The sequence below is a fragment of the Aquarana catesbeiana genome, linkage group LG12, assembly GCF_042186555.1.
Source record: "Aquarana catesbeiana isolate 2022-GZ linkage group LG12, ASM4218655v1, whole genome shotgun sequence".
Taxonomy (NCBI): Eukaryota; Metazoa; Chordata; class Amphibia; order Anura; family Ranidae; genus Aquarana; species Aquarana catesbeiana.
In genome coordinates this window covers 61,709,707-61,726,720 of record NC_133335.1, presented here as the reverse complement: position 1 = coordinate 61,726,720, position 17,014 = coordinate 61,709,707, and the positions used below count along the sequence as shown (strand labels likewise).

Sequence of the window (17,014 nt, the reverse complement as noted above, 5' to 3'; positions counted from 1 at the left end):
ACTCCAACGGCAACACCCTTGACCTTGTCTTTTCCTATCTGTGCACTCTGTGCAACCTTTCCAACAATCCACTCCCACTCTCTGATCACCACCTTATTAGTTTTGCTCTCTCCCTGTCTTCCACCTCTTCTCCCTCCAACCGCCTAACAGTTACACGTAGAAACCTTCGCCACCTCAACCCTTCTCTTCTCTATTCTGTTACTGATCAACTCTATGACAAAATCTCACCTCTGTCCTGCCCCAACCTAGCTACTTTCATCTACAACAGCTCACTGTCTTCCTCCCTAGACAAGCTTGCCCCCTTCACTACATGCAGAATTAGGCCCCGACTGCTACAACCCTGGCAAACAGATGACACCAGAAGTCTCAGAAAACGTAGCCGCGCTCTTGAGCGCCTGTGGCATAAGACTAAGACCCAGGAAGACTTCACACAATATAAATCTGCCCTCCTAAAATACTACTCCTGCCTTCACACTGCCAAACAGACCTACTTTATCACACTCATTAACACCTTCTCATCCAGTCCACGTCAACTCTTCTCTACCTTCAACACTCTACTCTGTCCTCCACTGCCTTCACCCACCAACTCACTCACTGCCCAGGAGATTGCCAATCACTTCAAAACTAAGATTGATACAATTCATGAGGAGATTACCAATGCGCAAAAACCTCCCCCATGCAACACCCCATGTCCACAGATACAATCATTACTTCCCTCATTCAACCCTGCTACTATTACTGAGGTTGCTAAACTTTTATCCAACACTCATCTAACCACCTGCCCCCTGGATCCTGTTCCCTCGCAAATGCTACGCTCACCCTCTGACTCGATTCTACACTCTCTAACTCACGTTTTCAACCTCTCCCTCTCTTGTGGCATCTTCCCAAACTCTCTAAAACATGCGCTAGTCAGTGTCACCCCCAAACTTAAAAAGCCCTCACTGGACCCCACCAATCTCAACAACTTACGTCCCATCTCCTTACTCTCCTTCTCCTCCAAACTTCTTGAAAGACTGGTCTACAACCGACTAAGCGACCATCTGACCATGAATAAACTTCTTGATCCCCTTCAGTCCGGTGTTCGCCCTCAACACTCCACGGAAACTGCTCTCCTTAAACTCTCAAATGACCTACTAATGGCTAAAGCCAATGGACACTATTCTGTACTACTTCTCCTGGATCTCTCTGCTGCCTTTGACACAGTGGACCACCCCCTCCTCCTCAAAAAACTCCACTCCTTTGGTCTCTGTGACTGTACTCTTCGCTGGTTCTCATCCTATCTACCCCACCGCTCCTTCAGTGTCACTTACAACTCTACTTCCTCATCTCCTCTTCCTTTCTCCGTTGGGGTCCCCCAAGGTTCTGTTCTTGGACCTCTCCTTTTCTCAATCTACACCACCTCCTTGGGTCAGTTGATTGCCTCCCACAGCTTTAAATATCATCTCTACGCTGATGACACCCAAATCTATCTCTCCACCCCCCAGCTCTCTCCATCTGTCTCCTCACGCATTACCAACTTACTAGCAGACATATCAGCCTGGATGTCACATCACTTCCTCAAACTCAACCTATCCAAAACCGAGCTCATGATATTTCCTCCCTCAGGTGCCACTTCCCCTGATTTCCCTGTCAATATCAACGGCTCAGCTATCAACCCATCTCCCCACGCCAAGGTCCTAGATGTAATCCTGGACTCTGAATTTACCTTTCGACCCCACATTCTATCACTGTCCAAAACTTGCCACCTCAATCTCCGCAACATCTCCAAGATACGCCCCTTCCTAACCAATGTCACCACAAAGCTTCTAATCCACTCCCTGGTCATCTCATTGGTTTACCTCTAAATAGGCTATCCCCACTTCAGTCCATCATGAACGCTGCTGCCAGGCTCATCCACTTCACAAACCGCTCAGCGTCTGCTACACCCCTCTGCCAATCCCTACATTGGCTGCCACTCAGTCACCAAATTAAATTCAAGATACTAACTATAACTTACAAAGCCATCCACAACCTGGCCCCCAGCTACATCTCTAACCTAGTCACAAAACACCAACCTAATCATTCTCTTCGCCCCTCCCAAGACCTGATGCTCTCAAACTCCCTTGTCACCTCATCCCATACTCGCCTTCAGGACTTCTCCAGAGCCTCCCCCATCCTCTGGAATGCTCTACCCCAATCCGTCCGATTTTCTCCTACTTTATCCAATTTCAGACGATCCCTGAAAACTCATCTCTTCAGAGAAGCCTATCTGGCCCCCACCTAACAACTGTACATTTATCTTCTCAATCAGCACATCACCCACAGTTATTACCTCTTGTATCTCTTGACCTTCCCTCTTAGATTGTAAGCTCTAAGGAGCAAGGCCCTCTGATTCCTACTGTATCAAAGTGTATTGTATTTGTACTGTCTACCCTCAAGTTGTAAAGTGCTACGTAAACTGTTGGCGCTATATAAATCCTGTATAATAATAATAAAAAATAATATATTAAATACACTACCTCAAGTAGATTAGAAAGAGTACACCGCGGAATGCACTGTAGATATGGGCTGCTACACTGACTAGATGCAGAGTATATATATATATATATATACTAACTAGACTGACTGTATATATATATCAAATACACTGCCACTAACTGAATAACCTGCCTGCTTAATCTAAATCACATTATCTCTCCGTCCACACCAACAACACTACACAGGGCCGCCTTGTAGGCAGCCTTATATAGTGTGGAGCGTGGACTTAATCCCCCTGAGCCATGACTGGCCAAAGGCACCCTGGCTTTGGCCAATTATGGCTCTCTTAGCAGAGGGTGCTGGGATTGGCCAAAGCATGCAGGTCAGGTGCATGCTTTGGCCAATCATCATACAGCAATGCACTGCGATCTTGCAGTGCATTATGGGGCATTCCGCGGGCGCTTGAATTTCCCGCAAACGCCCAATAATGTTTGTTCTTTAGCCCGATGTTCGAGTCGAACTCATGTTCAACCTGAACATCAAGCTCATCCCTATACGGCAGTAAAAAGGCAGGCTTTAAAGCCCACACGCCACACATTTGTGTCAATGTTTCTGTGCACCCAGCACAGAGACCGAGCTTTCAAAGACAGCAATCGGTTCCCACTAACGATCAGTGGCCGGCAGGACCAGCTCCCAATCATGTGACAACTGTGAAATCACAGTGGTTACATGATCACCGATCCTTCCCTCCCCCGGACATTATGAACTTTTTAAGGGGACGCCAAGGCAGGCGGGAAAGGGTTAAACTGGCCACAGATTTTTGTACGAACCTTCTGATCAGTACAATCGATGACATGATGAACCTCATTCAAAAACTTTCTTCTTTCAACATTTGATGTTGGGGTGAATGGACTTTGATGAATGAAAGACATGATCACCGTTCAGTCATAAACTTTCCATCCGGCTCCTTCAAATCTTCTCATCACGTCCATCTAAAAAAGATCGTCAAGCTGACCCCACTTATGATTAAAAACTTTAAATGAACGTTCTTAAAACAAAAGTGTTTGAACAACATAATTCTACTAGTGTATGGCCAGCTTTAATTATATGAACATATTATAGTTTGTGACTTTGCAGTTTATTTGGTAACAACGGAAGTAAATGTGAAAAGTTAGAGGGCGGGTTATGTAATCCAACGCGTGAAATCTATTCATGTGACGCAGAATGAAGGGGAAATCTAAGTAACAGTAAACAAACAGTTTTCTCGGAAGTCCCTTGGCTGGAGACATCTAGATGACATCACTGCTTTGGGATTACAATGCAAACTCCTCCTTGTGTACTCCCCACACTTTCACAAGGACAGGGTGGCAGCCATTTTAGATAAGGGCATACATGACAAACAAAGCCAAGGATATGAAAGAAGCTGTGTGATGAAAAATAACTCACTCCTATAAAATGTTTGTATCAGTCAGTTATTAACAGTCACAGATTTACAGAATAGATATGGGTCTGAAGTCCCGTATGATGTTTTAAAGGTCCCTACCATCATTGGTATGATAGCTGGTACAATCATTGCTAGCTGGAGATACATACATAGATTTGCTTTAAAGCTGAATTTTATTTTATTTTTTTCTTAAATTAGCATATTTACATGAACAACATGTATGTTGTATGGATGTGTCCTGTGTGCTGGTGGTTGCTCTGTTCCTTGAAATCTTCATCCTTCTGCTCCCCAGATACCCCAGCAGCTGTGATCTTCCGGTGCAGTCGGGGTTAATACAAGCGCCTCTACCTGTCACAGGCACATATCAAAACTGTAGACAATGCCTGCCTTTTTACGCCCCCCTCCTTCATTCATAGAAACTGCAAATCAGCTCCCACAATAAAATGCGCTCTATGAATGGAGGAGGTGGACCTTTCATTCATCCTTCCATCCTAAGGTTGCCACCTGTTTGGGATTCACCCGGACAGTTCGGGGTTTGGAATCATGTGTCCGGGTTTCAGACTGTTTGAGACCCGGAGACATAATTCAGACCGGACTATGGCTTCCCAGCAGGGTTGCTGGCTGCAGTTGTCTAAGCTGAGAGTGTCTGTTACAATCTCTTTCACACTGTCCAAAGCCAGAACTAACAATCCCCTCCAAACACACGCAGATGGGAAAGGTGAGAGGGCTCGATCTGCACCTCTTTCTCCCGCCCCAACCCTTGTTGTCTGCCCACACTCCAATCCCCAGCGCTATGCCTCAGAAAAGGAAAGTGGGGATGGGAAATTTGAAGCCGAGCAGCCTCAGATACATCAGAATGAGAGGTGCTCACTGCCAAGGGGTGAGTGAGCTCACCATCCATCCCTGTCTGTGACTGAAGTCTCCCCCCTCCCCCTTCTCTCTCCTGCCTCTAAGTGAGTACACTAAGGCAAATCAGGGTTCTCATAGCACTCATTACATCAGAGCTCCCCTTTACACCAGAGTCCCCAGAGTTCTCCCTTACATCAGAGTCCTCTCTGTACACCAGAGCATCCCTTATGTCAGAGTCCCCAGAGTTCTCCCTTACATCAGAGTCTGCAGAGCCCCCCCTTACAGTGAAAGGGAACTCTGCGAGTTCAGATGTAAAAGGGGAACTCTGTGGACTCTGATGTAAAGGGGGATTCTTGTGATTAACTTCATATGATTAGAAATGTTATTTAATAGCAACATCTATGCATAGTTTATCTATGCAATCTATGAAAAAAGAATTCTGTGCAATGTTGAAGTGTTTGGGTTTGACTTGAAGAAATGGTGGCAACCCTATTTCATCCTTGAAGCTATATTATCAGTTCCCACAATGAAAAGCGTTCTATGAATGGACGAGGTGGACCCTCCCATCCTCGAAGCTGTGCCATCAGTTCCCACAATGAAAAGCGTTCTATGAATGGACGAGGTGGACTCTCCCATCCTCGAAGCTGTGCCATCAGATCCCGCAAGGAAAATGTTCTATGAATGGAGGAGGCTGAACTTTTATTCATCCCCCTCTCCTCCAGTCATAGAAACTGTACTATCGTTTCCCACAATGAAAAGCAATCAATGAATGGAGCTCATCCTCCATTTATAGATGATTTTTATTGTGTGAACTGATCGTGCAACTGATAGCCAGTAATGTTTGTAAAAGAAAAGTTTAGTTCTACTTTAAAGATCCTAGCGGGGTCTTCAAAGATTTAAAAAACATTAGGCCCCCATAATACAAGGCAGAGTATACCCCCCTCACCGACAACCTGTCCCTCCTTACTTCCCATCATTACAGTGCTGAAGCCTCCGAAAGCCTTTTTAGCATCAGACACTTTGGGGGTGTCAAAAGCCTGTGCCCCCCATTGGTTCCTTCCTCTAACCCCCTATGTCACCACAGGGCACAGCTGTAACCCAAGGGTTGGAGGAAGGAAACATATACAGGGGTAGGGAGCACAAGCATCTGACTTCTGAAGGTGTCGAATGATTAGAGACTTAGAGGTTTTAAACATACAGTATCTCACAAAAGTTAGTACACCCCTCACATTTTTAAAAATATTTTATTATATCTTTTCATGTGACCACACTGAAGAAATTACACTTTGCTACAATAAAAAGTAGTGAGTGTACAGCTTGTATAATAGTGTAAATTTGCTGTTCTCTCAAAATATTAATGTCTAAACCGCTGTGAGTACACCCCTAAGTGAAAATGTCCAAATTGGGCCCAAAGTGTCAATATTTTGTTTGGCCACCATTATTTTCCAGTACTACCTTAACCCTCTTGGGCATGGCAAATTCCATTGTGGGGGCCTGTGTACAGTGTCTTCTATTGTGGAGACCTGTGTACGGTGGTTTCCATTGTGGAGACCTGTGTACGGTGATCTCCATTGTGGAGACCTGTGTACGGTGATCTCCATTGTGGGGTCCTGTGTACGGTGTGGTGTGTGTGGCAGAGGAAGGGGTCTGTGTGTGTGGCGGAGGAAGGGGTCTGTGTGTGTGGCGGAGGAAGGGGTCTGTGTGTGTGGCGGAGGAAGGGGTCTGTGTGTGTGGCGGAGGAAGGGGTCTGTGTGTGTGGCGGAGGAAGGGGTCTGTGTGTGTGGCGGAGGAAGGGGTCTGTGTGTGGTGGAGGAAGGGGTCTGTGTGTGGTGGAGGAAGGGGTCTGTGTGTGGTGGAGGAAGGGGTCTGTGTGTGGTGGAGGAAGGGGTCTGTGTGGTGGAGGAAGGGGTCTGTGTGTGTGGTGGAGGAAGGGGTCTGTGTATGTGGCGGAGGAAGGGGTCTGTGTGTGTGGCGGAGGAAGGGGTCTGTGTGGCGGAGGAAGGGGTCTGTGTGGCGGAGGAAGGGGTCTGTGTGGCGGAGGAAGGGGTCTGTGTGTGTGGCGGAGGAAGGGGTCTGTGTGGCGGAGGAAGGGGTCTGTGTGGCGGAGGAAGGGGTCTGTGTGGCGGAGGAAGGGGTCTGTGTGGCAGAGGAAGGGGTCTGTGTGTGTGGTGGAGGAAGGGGTCTGTGTGTGTGGTGGAGGAAGGGGTCTGTGTGTGGTGGAGGAAGGGGTCTGTGTGTGTGGTGGAGGAAGGGGTCTGTGTGTGTGGTGGAGGAAGGGGTCTGTGTGTGGTGGAGGAAGGGGTCTGTGTGTGGCGGAGGAAGGGGTCTGTGTGTGGCGGAGGAAGGGGTCTGTGTGTGTGGCGGAGGAAGGGGTCTGTGTGTGTGGCGGAGGAAGGGGTCTGTGTGGCGGAGGAAGGGGTCTGTGTGGCGGAGGAAGGGGTCTGTGTGGCGGAGGAAGGGGTCTGTGTGTGTGGCGGAGGAAGGGGTCTGTGTGTGGTGGAGGAAGGGGTCTGTGTGGCGGAGGAAGGGGTCTGTGTGGCGGAGGAAGGGGTCTGTGTGTGTGGCGGAGGAAGGGGTCTGTGTGTGTGGTGGAGGAAGGGGTCTGTGTGGCGGAGGAAGGGGTCTGTGTGTGTGGCGGAGGAAGGGGTCTGTGTGTGTGGCGGAGGAAGGGGTCTGTGTGGCGGAGGAAGGGGTCTGTGTGTGTGGCGGAGGAAGGGGTCTGTGTGTGGTGGAGGAAGGGGTCTGTGTGTGTGGCGGAGGAAGGGGTCTGTGTGTGTGGCGGAGGAAGGGGTCTGTGTGTGTGGCGGAGGAAGGGGTCTGTGTGTGGTGGAGGAAGGGGTCTGTGTGTGTGGTGGAGGAAGGGGTCTGTGTGTGTGGCGGAGGAAGGGGTCTGTGTGTGGTGGAGGAAGGGGTCTGTGTGGCGGAGGAAGGGGTCTGTGTGTGTGGTGGAGGGGAAGGGGGGAGGGGCTGTGCTGCAATAGTTGAGGTGTGCAGAGAGAGACTCCATGAACAATGTGTCAGGGTCTCTCTAATAAATGGAACACTCCCCGGGCTCCACATTCTAATGATTTACATTTGCACACACACCTCACAACACATACAAGGCGGTGTATGAGAACCACTATTCAGGTTCCATCGTCGGTGCCCACTCCTAAGATGGCGGACACTCCCCCCTCCCCCATCACAAAGGCATCTTCACCCCGCCCTTACAAGGGCGGGACTGGGGTGCGTCTCCCCCCCCACGTGCTGACGTAACCGAAACCAACAGAAGGTATAAAAGCGGCCGCGGCCATTTTCCTGTGTACGTGTTACACAAGCTCTTCACTCGGTAGTATCCAGAGTCCTCCGCTGTTCCCACCAAGGAATCTCCATCTTATCGTATGTCCGCTATCCAGAACCTCAACTCTTTCGGTGAGTACCCGAGCAGTGCCCTGTGTGTGGGTCTGGGAGGGGAATACAGGCGGGGCTCTTCTATGGCTCTGTGTAGGGAAGGGCGGGCGGTGTATGTTGGGGTTCTATGACGATGGGAGGAGAGTTCGTTTTTGTTCACATTTTCCATACACTGGCTGTGATAGAGACGGCGGCCTGTGTAGGTCAGGCTGACCCCGGCCTCTCCTACTGAGGACTCGGGGCTCTCATCGCTGGACGGGCTCGTAGGAGACACAACAAGATGGCCGCGGCCGCCTCCACCGCTCTGAGCTTCCTTTCTTCACCCGGCTTGGTGACGCGCGGGGCGTGGCTTCGGATCGCTCTTCGTCTCCTCCCTGTATTGGGAGGGGCCTGGCCCTGCCTGCGTCATCGGTGATTGATAGAAGTGGCCTGATCTGTGCTCGTCTGGCCGAGCCTGCCCACCAGCCATTTCCCATTTGTGTTCTTAAACTGGATTTTTTTTCTTCCTTTGTGGATATGTGGTAGAAAACTAAAGGGAAATCGTGTGACAGTGGGGATAGCTTAAATGCCAATGTTGCCCCAGGTCACATGTCGCTTAGCGATTTACAGAGTACAGCTCACCCATCGAGATGCATGTTGCACACCGGGCAGTTCATTCATTCACAGGAATGGGCTCCTGTTTGCACTCATGTCGTGCTAAAGAAGCATGGAGGGGCCACATTTTGGCCCTAAACCAGATGTTATTTTTTTGCTGTATGCCAGTTGCAGCAAGATTATGAATGGCACCAAAACACGCAATACGTTGCTTGCCAAATTTAAAATTGCGGAGACTCGGAATTGCCTATAGGGGAGTGTCTGTGCCCCTGTTCAGTTTTGCCCTGTTTACCATTCTCATCAAAGGTGAATGTAGAAGAATTCCAAGTTTTGGGCTGACCCCAGAACGGCACATGTTAGGCCCCTTCCACACGGGGCTTTCCGTTTTTACTCATTTGCTTGCTCAGTGGGGATTGCTCTGTTGATTCCTGCTGAGCCGGCGGATGACAAGTCCATCTCTGCATACTGTGCAGGGACAGACCGGTCTGAGACCGCTCTCCTCTATGAGGCGGGGTCGGATGATTATGGACGTTTTGTCCGTTTTCCTCCGATCCGACGGATGGAAAATAGAACATCCATCCGTCTGGATTTTGCAGATGTCAGCGGACATGTCACCACTGATATCCATCGCTCCATAGAGATGTATGGAGCGGCCGTTCAGATCCACTGTAAAAACTGCCAGGTGTATCTTAACGGTCTGCTTGTGTTAAAGGGCCCTTACACAAGTTCACTCTGTTATATCCAGAGGTCTCCACTGTTCCCACCAAGGATGGGAAATCTTGCAAGGGGACACTACTTGTGACATCCAGGGGTCCCTCCACTTTGAATGGATTTCCTCACTTCCTGTTTTGGCTTTGGAACAGGAAGTGAAGAGAAATCCTCCCAATGGGACACCGATGGAAAAATTGATGGTTTGTAACCACCTTTATAGTATTAAAAATGGGAAGCGTTTTTTTCTACTTTAGTTATTGTAAAGTCTAGTTTTTAAAAAGTTATATTTATCTGCTCTAAGTGCTGGTTCACACAGGGGCGACTTGTCAACCTGACAAGTCGTACTCCATTCAATACTATGGAACCGTTCTAATAGGAGTGACTCAAGTCGCTCTGGCTTAGAAAAGGATTCCTGTACTACTTTGGGGGTGACTTCGGAGTGGCTTGCATTGACTTCTATTAAGTAGTTTGTAAGCTGCGTGGCTTCAGTCGGATGTCTTTGAAGCTGCCCCTGTGTGAACCGGCACAGTTTTGCACAGAGCAGCCCAGATTCCCCTCTTCTCGGGTCCATCTTCTCTGCTCCTGGCCCTTCCTGGCGAGTGCTCACACAACAAGCAGTCTGCTATGGAGGCGGCCGGAGCTGCAGCTCCCTGTGTCCATTCAGACAGATCTGTTTGGCCCCGCCTCCTCTCTCACAATTGGCTAACTGACTTTGACAGCCATGGGTGCCAATGGTGCTGCTGCTGTCTCAGCCAATCTGGGGAGAGTACTGGATGACTGGGATTCTTAAATAGGAATGGAGTTCAGGTAAAAACACTTTTTTTTTTTTTTTTTTTTTTTTTTTTTTTATCATCTTGATGCATTAAGATAAAAAAAATCTGCCTTTAAAGCTGAGCTTCAGGCTGCCTAGTATGTTAACAGTGATTCCTCCTCAGGTGCCATGATAGTGGTGGATGGTCTCTTCTGGGCCTTGGGTTCCTGACAGAGCCTGTTGGCACATCGGCATGCATGTGGTTTATGGCGAATGTGCAAAGCCATGGAAATCAGTTTTTCCTGGTCGCAATCTTTGTGCACGTGACAAACACTACATGTGTACAGATGCTGGGGGGGGGGGGGGCAGCATGTGCAGAGGTCTTGCAGGGCTCCTTTGGTGCCCAAGCCCTGTAATTCATCTGTAAACAGGCAGGGGGCATATACGTGAGGGGTTTCCAGAACAAATGGCTTTTGCCAAAGCATCTCATTCCTAAGAGGTGGATGTTGTGGTATTTGATTCTCTGGTTATGTGCGGCTCAGCCTGTCTGGTCACACAACTTGCACCTCGGTTTCTCACATTTAATGCATTGGTCTTATGTATTTTTTTTTCGTGTTTTTAATTGCAGACCCCTTTGCTGATGCAAGTAAAGGTGATGACTGGCTCCCAGCTGGGACAGAGGATTCTATCCATATAAGAATCCAACAAAGAAACGGCAGAAAGACTCTCACAACCGTTCAAGGCATTGCGGATGACTACGACAAAAAGAAACTAGTTAAAGCTTTCAAGAAGGCAAGTCCTCATAAAGGTCATTTTGGTATTCATAGCACATAGCTGTGAGTGGTGAAGTCTTATTATTTGTTATATTTTCCACAGAAATTTGCTTGCAATGGTACCGTTGTTGAACACCCTGAATACGGAGAGGTGATCCAGCTTCAAGGTGACCAGCGCAAGAATGCTTGCCAGTTCCTTGTGGAGGTAAGGCTCGTTCAATGCTATTAAGGGATGTCTGCAGTATAGTGGGAGTTAGAAGCCATTCCACTTGTATAATGAAGTTCGGGGTGCAGATGAGAGGGAGATGTAAGGTTCTGAAGATCTGCTGGCTTTTGCTGCTTCGGTATAATCTGCGCAGAGCAGTGCTAATGTTTGTACAGAATATTGTCCCACCTCCAACATTGACAAGTTCAGGCTGTTGCAATTTCATGTTAAAAATGGCAGCCTTCATATTTTTCTTTTGGAAAATGTTGGTTGCCTATCTAGCCCGCTGTACTATTGACTGGGGACTGGTTTCCAATCATGTGACAGCCAATCAGTGATCACACGATTAGCAGACCTTAATTAAAAAGTAATAGGCACCACTGGAGAGAGCAATAATTCTAGTCCATTCATGGCTGACCCAGCCACTGACCTGTAGGGGCTTTTTAAAGTATTGCTTATGGAAAATATAGGGTACCAAGGTTTGGTGCCATTTCACAGGTGCAGTTTTAAGACTTGACACGATTCATTGGGTATCTTTACTTGGCATAACCATCTTTAATTTTACCAGACGTTAGTGTAATGTTTTGTTTATGCCTTAAAGTGATTCTAAAGGCAAAAGGTTTTTATCTTAATGCATTCTATACATTAAGATAAAAAAACCTTGTGTGCAGCAGCTCCGCCCCCTAATACTTACCCAAGCCCCATCTTGATCCAGCAATGTCTGTGTGAGACTCAGCTGACTGGGACTCTCCCTCCTGATTGGCTGAGACAGCAGAGGAGCACCATTGGCTCCGGCTGCTGTTAATGAGCCAATGGGGGGGGGGGGGTGTCTGCAGCTCAGTCTCTGAATGGACCTGTTTGGGTGCCCCATAGCAAGCTGCTGCTTGTGGGGGGGCACTCAGCAGGCAAGAGGGACCCGAGAAGAGGAAGATCTGGGCTGCTCTGTGCAAAACCACTGCAGAGCAGGTAAGTAGAACATGTTTGTTTAAAATGGGGGGGGGGTTATGAATTTAGTATCACTTAAAATTGGCTTTATAACTGAGATTTTCATATCCTAAACCATTGTGCTAATGTAGTTCCAAATGTATGTCCCACATCACTTTTTTTTTTTTTTTTCTCTTTAGAATGCCTGCTTTCAGAATGTTTTGGGGGTGGGGGTTTACATACATATTCTTCGAGCCTAAAATGGCTTTTAACTTGGGCAGAAACAGCTCTGTCAGTGAAGCAATATACTATGGGAGGTGGTTAGTCATGTTTAACCACTTGTCGACCGCTGCACACATACTTTGGCAGAATGGCTTGTACAGGCAAATTGGCATACCTGTATGTCCCTTTATATTTGCCATCTTGCAGGGGCTCGCCCCCGGGTCCTGTGAACTCTTTTCACCAGCGGCCCGCAATCGTGAGATGGAGAACAGGGAGATGTTTATGTAAACGAGGCATTTCCCCTGCGTGACATGACAGGGATCTACTGCTCCCAGTCATCGGGAGCAATGATCGCTGTCATGTTAGTGGTAGCCCATCTCCCCCCCCCCCCCCCCCCCCAGTTAACATCACTCCCTAGGACACACTTAACCCCTTGATTGCCCCTAGTGTTTAACCCCTTCTCTGCCAGCCATTTATACAGTAATCAGTGTATTTATAGCACTGGTCTCAAGTGTCTGTCCACCATAATGTCAGTTGTGATGAATTGCAGATTGCTGCCATTACTAGTAAAATAAAATGCCATAAATATATCCAGTATTGTAAATGCTGTAACTTTTGCGCAATCAATATATGCTTACTGCAAAAAATTTTTTGAAAAAAAGTGTTAACATATAGGGCTGGGGAAAAAATCAATTTAAATCTTGAATAAAGTTGAGGTCAAATCGATTTTTTAATTTTAGATTTTTTTTTTTTTTATCACCGCGCCAGTTCTGAAGAGCTGCGGGCAGGAGTTTTTAGGCGAGGCCACGGCCTAAACTCCAGATTCAAATCGTGAATCGAGTTGTGTTTTTTTTTTTTTTTGTTGTGGAAAATCTCCCAGCCCTACTAACATATCAACCTAAACTGAGGAAAATGTTGGTTTTTTTTTTATATATTTGGGGGGTGATATTATAGCAAAATTCGCCCCCAATTGTTTTTTTTTTTTTTTTTTTTTTTTTTTTTTTTTTTTTGCGTGTTTATAGCACAAAAAATAAACTGCAGAGGTGATCAAATACCACCATAAGAAAGCTCTATAGGAAAAAGGGACGTCAATTTTGTTTGGGTACAGTGTTGCACAACTGCGCAATTGTCAGCTAAAATGACGCAGTGCCAAATTGCAAAAAAATGCTCTGGTCAGGAAGGGGGTAAATTCTTCCATGACTGATGTGGTTAATAACATTTAAAATTTCTTTTTCAGGTTGGACTGGCCAAAGAAGATCAACTGAAAGTCCATGGATTTTAAAGTACAAGACGTAACCTCAGCTTTTACCTTATCCAAGGATTCCTTTCTGTAATGAGTAGCAATATGAAGAACTTTTGTCAGAAGTTTAACTATTTTTGTGATTAAACTGCCTCTTCAAAGAACTTTAAAAACGTCTGTTAGCCTTTTAGTCATTGTGAGCCAGTCCTATTTTATAGCTTTGTGACAAACCGATCAGCCATAACATTATGACCATTGACAGGTAAAGTGATAACATTATCTCTTTACATTGTCGTCTGAAAGTGGGTGGGCTATAATAGCCAGTGAGTGAACATGTTGTCCCTGAAGTTGATGTGTTGAAAGAAAAATGGGCAAGTGTAGAGATTTGAGTGACTTTGATAAGGGCCAAATTGTAATGGCCAGATGCCTGGGTGAGAGCATCTCCAAAACTGCAGCTCTTGTAGGATGTTCCCGGTCTGCAGTGGTCTTGACCTATCAAAAGTGGTCCAAGGAGGGACAACCAGTGAACCGGCGACAGGGTCATGGGCGGCCAAGACTCATTGATGCAGATGGGGAGCAGAAGCTGGCCCATGTGGTCCAATCCAGTAAAGCTACTGTAGCTCAAATTGCTGAAAAGGTTAATGCAGAGTCCAATAGAAAGGTGTCAGAACACACAGTGCATCGCAGTTTGTTGCGTATGGGGCTACATAGACGCAGACCAGTTAGGGTGCCCATGTTGACCCATAACCAAAAGATTTTACAATGGGCGCATGAGAAATGTACCACAGAGCAATGGAAGAGGGCACACTGGTCTGAATTCAATTTTTTACATCACGTAGCTGTCCAAGTTGCATGTGCATCTTTAACCTGGGGAAGCGATGGCACCAGGAAGAACAAAGATGAGCTGGAGGAGGCAGTGTGACTTACAGGACTGTAAGGATCTGCTACTGATGGCTTGGTGCCAGATATCACACCTTCAGAGGTCTAGTGGAGTCCATGCCTTGATGGGTCAGGGCTCTGGTGGCAGAGGGGACCTAGTCAGTATTAGGTGGTCATAATGGTATGGCTGATCGGTGTACTCTGAGCAATGACTTGTCACCCAGTTTGTTAGTCTCTGGTGTCATTGCACATCTGCAAAGGTGGGGTAAGTTATTCATTCCCTAAAATGACTAGACTCAGTGGGGAGATGACAGGGCTCACATAACTGAGTTTTTTTTTTTGTTTTTTTTCTGGAAGTTACATCCAGAGTTTGGTGTTGGTCAGGCATGTTCAGTACTGTACAAGTGGAGGGAGCAGGCTTCAGAATTAAACTTCTGACAAGGGACATTAACCAATGTAGTCTGCCACGGCCGTCATCTGTTGGCAATAACATTGTGTAATGGCAAGAAACAAGCTTATTTTATGTTATTTAACTTGTGTAAATAAACCTTTTTTTTTCATTTAACATCTGAGACTGTTTTTTCATTAAGTTTGCACTTCATTCTAATGTGCAGTGCACACTTCCCCCATCACTTAAAAGCTGCTCAGTTTGGAAATGCCCCCTTTTGTGTATGGGAGTTTTACCCTCCAGGATGCATCCTAAGCAACTGATTACTGGCCTACTGACACATGGGCTAGGTGAGCACCTAATGCTGATTACTGGCCTACTGACACATGGGCTAGGTGAGCACCTAATGCTGATTACTGGCCTACTGACACATGGGCTAGGTGAGCACCTAATGCCTCTTTGTAATAAAGAGCATATATTGTGTACACACTGGCTGTCACATGATTGAGTGGTGGGGGAAGGGTATCTGGGTGGGAGGGAGGGGTGCATTTATGGATTAACTGTCATCTTGCCTGAAGACTTTATTCCTAAAGCCCCTTTGTAATAAGGTGTACAACTCCTTCCACTTATGCAGTGTTGAGATGGCAGTTACAACATTCTGGGCAAAGCAGATCTCTGGAAACACTCTGCATGTTACTGCCCTTTGTCAGCCAGTTGCTGTTTGAAGTACAGTCAAAGCTTGTTTGGCTGTGGATCACAGGAGTGCAGAACTGTGACCTGTTTTCAGCAGACAGCAAGCTAAAGTCTGACAGAGCTGGTCCAGGCTCAGGCAAGATTGTGACAATGGAGTCAGGATCTGCTCACATGCCTGGAACGGCACCCGGCTCTGCCTCAGAAAGCTTCTCCCATCCACAGCTCAGTGCTCCAGTGAGTACAGGGGGCCACAGAATTGCTGACAGTCAGCAGCTCTCTGCTCAGGGAGCCCTGAGTACCTGGCAGTCGTCTGTCTGAAATGCTCAGGTTCCAGTGTTAGAGGTGATAGGACAGATGCAGCATTGGATCGATGCTGCATTCACCTATATAAGTATGATTTTAAAAAAAATGCATAACTCTTGAACAAAAGTTCATGCTGCGTTTTGTGGTATTCCCAACCTGGCAATAGACATTAACTGGTTTTGGTACTACAGCATTATGGCTTGAAGCAAATTTAATGAAGCTCTTCTTCCACAAGCCTTTTCTTTCAAGGTAATGAGAACAAGGTACTTTTTTTTATTTATTTTTTTATAATATATATTCATGGGGATGCCAGGCAGATGTGCTTCTGTAATAAAGGATTATTACCTGTATTTGACAATTGTACATGGAGCTTGGTGTATAATGCTGGGTTCAGTGGCCTTCCAGGTGCCTGTGGTGGGAGTTGTGGCATCCCAGCTTAACACACGAAACAATCAGTGCAAATGATCTAATGTACACTATTTTGTATGCAAGCTGGAACACTAGATATTTTCTATGGTAACTCTGAATATAAATATGTAACTAAGTGCAGTGCATATATCACAAACAAGATCAAGAGAGGTCAAAAGATTTCCAATGTGAGTCAGATGTAACCAATCCATGTAAAATTCAGCATAAATGTGATCTCACCACAAAGACAAATCGGCCTCACCTTACAAATGACCCTGAATGAACAGGAAAGGGCTCTCTCACACGGGGTGGATCAGTGATGATCTGCCCCGTGAACACCCACTTGCTCAGCAGGGATCACTCCGCCGATCCCCGCTGAGCAGGAAGATGACAGGTCCGTCGCTGCACACTGTGCAGCGGTGGCCCTTTCAGAGCGCCGCTCTCCCCTATAGGGGATCTGATGGTGACGGACAGTAGAGTCCGTCGTCATCCGATCCGAAAATGGCTTGAAAAGTAGGGTTTTCCTCCGTTACACTTTTCGGAGCGGGTCGGATGTCACCGCTGACATCCGATGCTCCATAGGGATACATGTATGTCTGTTTTTCATCCAAAAACGGAGAGATGAAAAATGGACATACGGATCCTCCGCGTGAAAGAGCCCTAAGTCATACAAAGCCTTCCCCATTGAGGAAAATTGTCTGGGGGGGACCACTGCTGAACTTGGCTGCATGTGTAGTGCTTCAATATCAAACTCGAGCTTATGAAATCAGAAAAACAGGCTAC

General features: G+C 46.9%; 1 protein-coding gene across 1 annotated transcript; it reads left to right on the top strand.

The window, feature by feature from the left end:
- The first annotated feature begins 8,004 nt into the window (after window positions 1-8,004).
- Window positions 8,005-15,004, top strand: EIF1 (eukaryotic translation initiation factor 1). Its single transcript, XM_073607913.1, has 4 exons — window positions 8,005-8,161; window positions 10,825-10,988; window positions 11,073-11,174; window positions 13,558-15,004. The coding sequence occupies exons 1-4, from the start codon at window positions 8,131-8,133 to the stop codon at window positions 13,600-13,602; spliced, it is 342 nt and encodes a 113-aa protein (XP_073464014.1). The 5' UTR covers window positions 8,005-8,130; the 3' UTR covers window positions 13,603-15,004.
- The last annotated feature ends 2,010 nt before the right edge of the window (window positions 15,005-17,014 follow it).